Source organism: Falco punctatus, assembly GCF_963210335.1.
Source record: "Falco punctatus genome assembly, chromosome: 5".
NCBI lineage: Eukaryota > Metazoa > Chordata > Aves > Falconiformes > Falconidae > Falco > Falco punctatus.
The window spans coordinates 79,733,637-79,741,308 of record NC_137584.1 but is presented as its reverse complement, the minus strand read 5'-3'; the positions used below and the strand labels follow the sequence as shown (position 1 = coordinate 79,741,308).

The window sequence follows — 7,672 nt, the reverse complement described above, 5'->3', positions numbered from 1 at the left end:
CCCGTGTGTGATCTCTCCCGCTGGCCTCCCGGGGCGCCGCCTGCCGCCCCGCCCGCCGCGGCTCCCTCAGCGAGCCCCGCCCGCGCCGCGCGGGGGGGAGGAGCGCGGGGGGAGGAGGAGCGCGGGGCCGTTGCCCCGCCCACCGCGGCCGTTGGGGGTGGGCGCTTCCGGCGGGCAGCGGGAGCCTCTTTCCGCCGGCAACATGGCGGAGCGCGGCGTGGAGCTGGGCTTCGCCGAGGCGGCGGGGCCCGGCAGCGCCTGGCGGCTGCGCAGCGCCTACTTCCCCAGCAAGGTCGGGGGGCGGCCGGCGTGGCTGGGCGAGGCCGGGCTGCCGGGCCCCGCCACCCTGCGCTGCGGCCGCTGCCAGCAGCCCTGCGCCTTCCTGCTGCAGCTGTACGCGCCGCTGCCCCACCGCCCCGACGCCTTCCACCGCACCCTCTTCGTCTTCGCCTGCCGCGACGCCGCCTGCTACCGCCTGCCGGGCCCGCGGGGGCCCCTCTGCGGTGAGGCGGGGGGCGGGGGGTAGGAGCGGGCTCCGGCCGCTGGCGGCCGCCCCGCTGAGCGCCGCCTCTCGCCCCGCAGTGTTCCGGAACCAGCTACCGCGGCGGAACGACACCTACCCCGAGGAGCCGCCCCCCGAGGAGCCGCCGCCGGGCCCCGCCGCCGCGCTCCCCCGCCGGCTCGGCTGCGGCGCCGCGCTCTGCCGCGTCTGCGGCTGCCTGGGGCCCCGCGCCTGCGGGCGCTGCCGGCGCGCCGCCTACTGCGGCCCCGAGCACCAGGCGCTGGACTGGCGGCAGGGGCACCGGCGGGTCTGCGGGCAGCTGGCCGCCGGAGGTGAGTCGCGGCCGGGCCGGGGTCGCGCTGCGGGCCCGCCGTGGGTCCGTCGCGCCTGAGGCGCGGGGCGCGCTGTGGTGGCAGGCGGTGAGGGCCTGCCGAGGGCGGGAAAAGGTGGCCAGGGCTGTCGCGTCCTTCAGGGTTTGTCAGGAAACCACCAGCAGTTCTTTCAGGTGCTTTTTATCCCCTTCAGCGTTAATGAGACATAAGAACGTGGGACCTTTTTTGTTCGTGGAAGGTTAATTTAAGGCGCACCTTTGATCTCTTGCCCTATGTCATAAAAAAGTGAAAGGATGTAGACCAGTTTTTTTCCCTTTGCAGGCTACTTTTAGAGACGGCTTATTTGTAAATTGTAAAGGAGCATGCAGAGGGGGTGCCTTCACAGAATCACATCAGTAGGTGAAAAGAGGAGTGTCCATGAGGGTGCTGGTTTAGAGACCCTTTTCTTAACCCATCCTCTTCCCTGCCCTCCTGTCTCATCCATATGTTTGCTTGTTTGCTGGTTTTTGAAGAGACAAGTACAGAGTATTTCAAATATTTTTTTAGGCTGCAGAAGCATCCCATTAACAATGGGGCAGTGAAGCTTGGTGCATGCGATGTATCACCGATCATACATTGTGGGATACTAGTCCCAAAAACTTCGTAGGAAGTGGAAGTAAGCAGAATAAAAAGCCGACTTGTTCAAGTCAAGTTATGGGTCAGGCATTTAAAACATTTAATTGATACAGCAGAAACCTGCACATAATTAGTACTGTTGTTACGGAAGATATACTTGACGCGTTTGTGGAAACTGCCTACTCACAATATGTAATGGGAAAGTAAGAAAACTGGTGCAGTCTCAGGGCACCCGATACACACTTAATTTGTGTGCATGTGCTGGTTAGAATGAGATGTGTGCAGAGCTGTCACACTGCAGGTTTTGGTTTTTAAAATGTAGCTGCATTTAAACAAAAGACTGTTTAGTCTGTCTTCTGTGGACCTTGGATTTACAGAGATTCAAAGCAACATGTCACCTGTTGTAGTTTTCTACTGTCCCTAATATAAAATGTTTCTTACCTTTAAATCAGGCCCAGCAGTGATGTAAATTGTTCTCGCTCATGCAGTGTTTGTGCTATATTTTTCCTATGTAGCTTTTGTGGAGAGTGATGCAAAGTATGAGTTGATGTTGTGAAGTGGAATCTGTTTTATCTTTTGTAGATGACTCGGAGAGTGCAATTCCAGAGCATAATGAATTCCTGTTTCCAGAATATGAAATTTTGATAGACCCTGAGGAACCAGAATTTCCTGCTGATGGCAGTGTGGATTCTGATGATGGTGAGGAAACTGTAGATACATCAAAGGACCCAAAAGAACAAGAGAAACTCAGAGCTACAGGCAGTGCAGGTAAGAATGTAATTTTGTAAACGTGTACGTCTCTTAATTCTTCCCAATGAAGCCAGTATCACATCTTTAAAATACTGTGATTTTTAAAGCGTTCATTGTAAACTCCTGGTGACAAAAGGCTAGATCTGCAGTCATTTGTTGATGCAGGTTTTTTGCAGACGTCCCATAACGGAAGTCGCTTTTAGGGGAGAGACTTATTAAGCCCCAATCTCAGGAGCTGTTGAAGCGGCTGTTGCTGCTGCTCTGTGGTGTATGAAGACACGGACTCTGGTTGTGGTGCAACCAGAGACACTTTATGGTACAGAGAAGGTCATATTTATATCTCTGAGCCTGGATACAAATTCCAGATGTATGGACCACCAGGCTCAGGGCAGAAACCATTCATGCAGTTACACAGCTATATATCACTACAATCACTACCTTTTGGCTACTAGATAACCATGTTTATCTTTCTCACTTTCCTTCACAATACCCAGTTGTTTTCTCACCTCCTGTCAGATCAGACATTCTCTGTTCTCCTCTCATACATATCTCTTCAGACATTCTATCCTCTCCCACAGTGAAGCTGCAGGTAGCTGGGCATTGAGCTGTGTCCCTGTGTGCTTCCTGCAGGTAAGGAACAACTCAAGTGGGAAAAGCAGGGCCCTGAGCACCTGCTGCTGGATGCTGTTGGAATCAGGAGATTGAGTTAGATGTTCTTGGCTTGACTTGGTTCAGTTTGTCTTAGTTTATGGAAGATACTTAACAAAATCTCCTTGTCTGTGCTAGAAGAAAACTGTTCTGAGACTATTTTAATTGACCTTGAATTATGCAGCTGAAGTGCAGGCCGCTTTCCTCCTGCAAATTCATTGTGTGTTTGCAGTTTACCACGCCAGCTCTGAACACACCCAGGGTGGAGAGTTTGTGGTGTTAGCAGGGAAGGCTGCTGAGTTTCCAGCTGTCCCTTACTGTGGTCTAAAGCTGTCTCGAGTCTGCTCAGTGCCCCATGTCAATGTGAACATTGGAATGTAACAGATGCACTTTTCAGTGCTAGAAACTTAAGGTCTGGCACGTGCATGGCACAAGTGGCCTTTTCCAGATGTCACATTCTGAAGGATCAGAATTCTCAGTGATACCAGCTGGGAGCCATAAACTTTATTAACTTCTTTCCAGCATTCCAGTACTAACATCTATGTATAAATTCAACTCAAACTAGTAAATGGATCTGTGTGTGACTGAATTTTAGCATGTCACAAAAAGAAAAAAAAAGTTTTAGAGTGACGTGTGCCAGGAATAATTCTTGACAGCAAAATGCACTTACAGGTGCAATAGTGTTTTTTATTTTTGACTGTCTTGCATTAGCCTGTAACCTTTAGGGTTTTTTTTTATTTTTCTTAGGTGAAGCATTTCAATCCTTGGATGAAGAGACGTTGGAAGCGATGGCAAAACAGGAGACTGAAGAAGACAAGATCTTCCGAATGTTTAAAGAACGAGTAGCTGCTGAACCAGAACAGGTCAGAAGATGGGGCATCCTTAGAACTTAGAGGTTCTGGCACAGCATCCTGCTGCAACTGCAAAATATTTCACTGCCTTTTATATACCTACGGTTAGAAATGGCAATGGGGATGCCTCCTCATCCTCTACACACCTTGACCAACATACCCTTCCTTTTGTGTGGAACTTGATTCATGCTGTAGTAAGAATTTAGGACCTGCTTATCTGTCCCAGACAGAAGGTGGTCAAGATGAAAAGACACGGAGAGACTGAAGCCGACATGGTGGAGGGAAGGACTGGCCATTCTCTGTAGTGGTTTTACCAAAGGACATGGTGAACCATTGCATTCTTCCTCAACCTTTGGCCCTGTTGGCTCTCCTTCTCAGCAGAACCAAAACTGCAGAGAGGAGCTCTGTCACTGTCACCAGCTGCATGGCAGGGGTTGGTTTGGCTTGCTTTTTCTTTAAGGTTGAAAAAATTAGTGATGGCTTTAAAATTTCAACTATTTAAAACAAATCTCTCCCTTTGCTATTTCTTGCTAACACAAGAGGCTGAAAAAGCCACCTTGTAAAACAAAAGCATGGTTCCTTGTTCCATTCAGAAGAAACATAGGCCAAAATCCATGAAGGTGGGTGGAGGAAGAAGGAATTCTCTCCATGTTTTACCTGGTAGCTGAGGGGTTAAGGTGCATACCTAGAAAGGAGACCCGGAGTCTGTTCCCTCCCTGGGTGGGTTCATCACCTCTCTCTCTGACCATCCCCATGCTGACTGATCTGCACAAGTGTCCTTTTGTTGATAATGCCTGATTTGCTATGTAAATATTTAGATAGTAACAGAACAACAAAGGATATGAGTGTCTGAAAATACCTCCTGCTTGGATGTTGGGGCAGTCCTCTTACATTTAGATGCAGAACAGCAAACAGAAAGAGCAGGGTTGGATTCCTGACTTTTTTATACACTTCTATGCGCTAATTATCAATCTGTTCTTCTTCCATCTCAAGACTATAAAATACGTGACCTTGCATTTCTGGATCCCTTAATTAGAGAAATAGAAGTCATTGCAGTTTATTCCTGAATCATTGGAAAAATGCTGTATGAATACTTGCACGACTCAAATAGTTAATAAAACCTGTGATTTGCAATTGATAGACTTTGCCATGGGTATTACTTATTACTGACCTTTTCCTGTGTACTATCTTACAGCTTTGTCTGTGTCAGTAAATACCAATTTTATACCAAGAGGAAAAGACAGTCTTGCAAACTTAAACTTCTGCTCTATTTCAGATTATAAGATACTGCAGAGGAGGAGAAGGCCCGGTCTGGGTATCAGGTGAAAATATTCCTGAAGAAAAAGATATCCCAGATTGTTCATGTGGTGCCAAAAGGGTTTTTGAATTCCAGGTATGTAAATTCATTTAAATACAGGTAATGTAGTTCAGACTTAATGGGATCTAACTGTATAGGTGTTGGCTTGTCATTACAGCAAGGTAGGTGCTACAGGTCACTACAAACTATGCTAAATTGTACTGAGCCCTTATTTACTACTGTAACTGCTTTTTCCTAGCAGACTTTCACACAGAGAAGGTAAGTTCCCATCTTGTAATTTGCACCTTCCATAAAATGGTGCACTTGTGAATACAGAACCACCTCTTAAGTAATAGGAGTCTGGTACTGTCTATTTTTAAAAGGTAAGCCTTTGAAATGTGCATTGGTAATACCTCTGGCTGGAAGTACTGAGCTGTAGAATTTTTAGTGGTAGAAGCGTATGTATGGTGAACACAATGTCATGCAAAGGCAAAACATAGCTATGAAGGTAATTTCAAATGGAAGGTGGTTTACAAATGTGTAAAAATCTGATTCCCTATGCATCTACTACATTGCTTTGAGAATTCAAAATTTGTTTTCTTTGAGCTGCTGTGTTACTTACTATCTTTGATGGATGTTGGTGTCAGAGAACATAAATGAATGCAGGACCCATCTTTGGGAAGAGACACAGCAGGACCCATCTTTGGGAAGAGACACAGGGAAAGGGTAGAGCGCTATGGCCTGCCTCTAAACCTTTGTTTTTCCTTGAAGATTATGCCACAGCTCCTGAACCACCTTCAGGTTGACAGCCTTGGAGAGAGCATTGACTGGGGAACACTAGTGGTGTACACTTGTGCTGACAACTGTGGTGAGGGAAATGAATACCTGGAAGAGTTCATATGGAAACAGGACTTCTCTGCAGGCTCTATTTAAGGTCCCTTGAGTTACTGAGTTGCGCCATCTAAACAGAATACGTGCCTTGTTTCAGTGCATCTCTGCACTTTGCAAACAGGTAATTGAACTAGAGTCACTGATAACTGTGTATGTTGTAATAACAATAAAACTAAAAGTAGACCTTGACAGCCTCTGTCTTGTCCTCCACAGGAGTTTTTACTTCAACCTGTCAACGAAGCCAGATGCTTTTGTTCAGTTAATTTCACTTCATATCTCAGTTCTGAACGTTTAAATAAAGATGAAATATTTTTGGATTGGTCAAAGTATCTTTGGTTGGCGACTGAACTTCAAGAACTTAGATTGTTGTCTGTCAGGATTTTCGTTGTGCTACTAAAAATTGACATTATTTCACAGAGAAAAGCAGACTACTGTAAGATCACTTGAGTGCTTATGCTCAGGAGGTATACAGAAGTCAGCCAAGACAAAGCTGTGTAGTGCTTCACTGTGGAACTTAAATCCACTTCTTTCTCAAGAAGTACACTGAACCTAACTTGGCAGTTCTTACATGTTCTGATGAAGTGATTATTCAAGATAAAATGCACAAAAATTAATAATGTCAAGTCAGATAAAATCAGATAAAACTCAGATAACTGAGTTGAACTGTTTCTGCATAGGACTGTCGGGTGCAGAAGCAGTTTGAACAAAGCCAGCCATAGCAGAACATATTTGTCTTGTAGCAGCAGATTTTCAAGCTGAATTGTACCTTAAGTCTGCCATCTAAGTACCCTCTGCAGACATTCTTCTGGTATTGGAGTGGCATATAGCTGAGAAAAGTGAAACCATAATGCTGGATTAACTTCAGTAGTTGCTTAACTGCTCCTCTGGCTGTAGCTACGTTTGCAGAAAAGGTAAGGCTTTTTCTCTCTCGGTATAAAATTTACTTGTTTCATATTCCCTTATCCTGCTCAAACCATTCACATCTGCTTGCCGGTGATTCTGAAGGTGATTTTATGAAAGCCCTAGGCCCACTGTTGGTGGTTTTTTCTATTTATGTATTTAAATGTTGGACATACTCCGATGAGCAGGCAGGGAATGCTTTGCCTATAAACTTTTGTCATCACATAATTTCTAAAAGGGTAGCTTTAAGCTTTGGTATATGTCACGGAACAGCCAACAGTATCTTGAGTCACTATAGTACAGCCTGAATGATTTTGTTGAAAACCATTCCACAGTTACTTAAGGCTCCAAGTTTTCTTGCAGAGTTAAGAATTTTGCAGGTAAGCTGGTAGTAGTTCAGGGTCCTGCAAAAGCATCGACATACAGTTGCGTTCAAGAGCAATCAGGAATGTTCGCTGTTTCATGGCAGACAGTGGTGTGGCACTGGAGGCGTTGCAGTGTTTGGGTATCCTGAACTTACCCTGGCAAAGCTACGTTATTAAACGAGCAGCTTTCTGGTAAGATCCATGAAACCAATTATTAAAATGCTTGGAGAAAGGCTGGTGTACGCCACTAGAGGGGGAGTAGAGAAGACAAGATTAAGGTTGCTCAGGATTTGTTAACAGCAGTGTGGGAGAGGAGGATGGAAAATGTCTGAGGAGGGTAGAGAAGAGAGGTGTATGACAGGAGTATGAAGAATGTCTGATCATTACTGGTGGGAGATGAGAGATGTATGAGAGGAGGACAGAGAATGTCTTGATCTGACAGGAGATGAGAAAACAACTGGGTATTGTGAAGGAAAGCAAGAAAGATAAATGTGGTTATCTAGTAGCCAAAAGGTAGTGAT

At 46.3% G+C, this 7,672-nt stretch overlaps 1 protein-coding gene across 2 annotated transcripts; it reads left to right on the top strand.

The window, feature by feature from the left end:
* The first annotated feature begins 162 nt into the window (after nt 1-162).
* Nucleotides 163-6,203, top strand: PDCD2 (programmed cell death 2). 2 transcript variants are annotated; one of them, XR_013928455.1, is made up of 7 exons: nt 163-503; nt 583-834; nt 2,032-2,217; nt 3,595-3,710; nt 4,975-5,091; nt 5,767-6,007; nt 6,100-6,203. XR_013928455.1 is itself a non-coding variant. In XM_080389300.1 (6 exons), exons 1-6 carry the CDS (start codon nt 203-205, stop codon nt 5,926-5,928), a joined length of 1,134 nt encoding a protein of 377 aa, XP_080245426.1. In that variant the 5' UTR covers nt 163-202; the 3' UTR covers nt 5,929-6,203. The 2 variants fall into 2 exon arrangements, 1 of the variants encoding a protein (XP_080245426.1); XM_080389300.1 differs by having other exon boundaries at nt 5,767-6,203.
* The last annotated feature ends 1,469 nt before the right edge of the window (nt 6,204-7,672 follow it).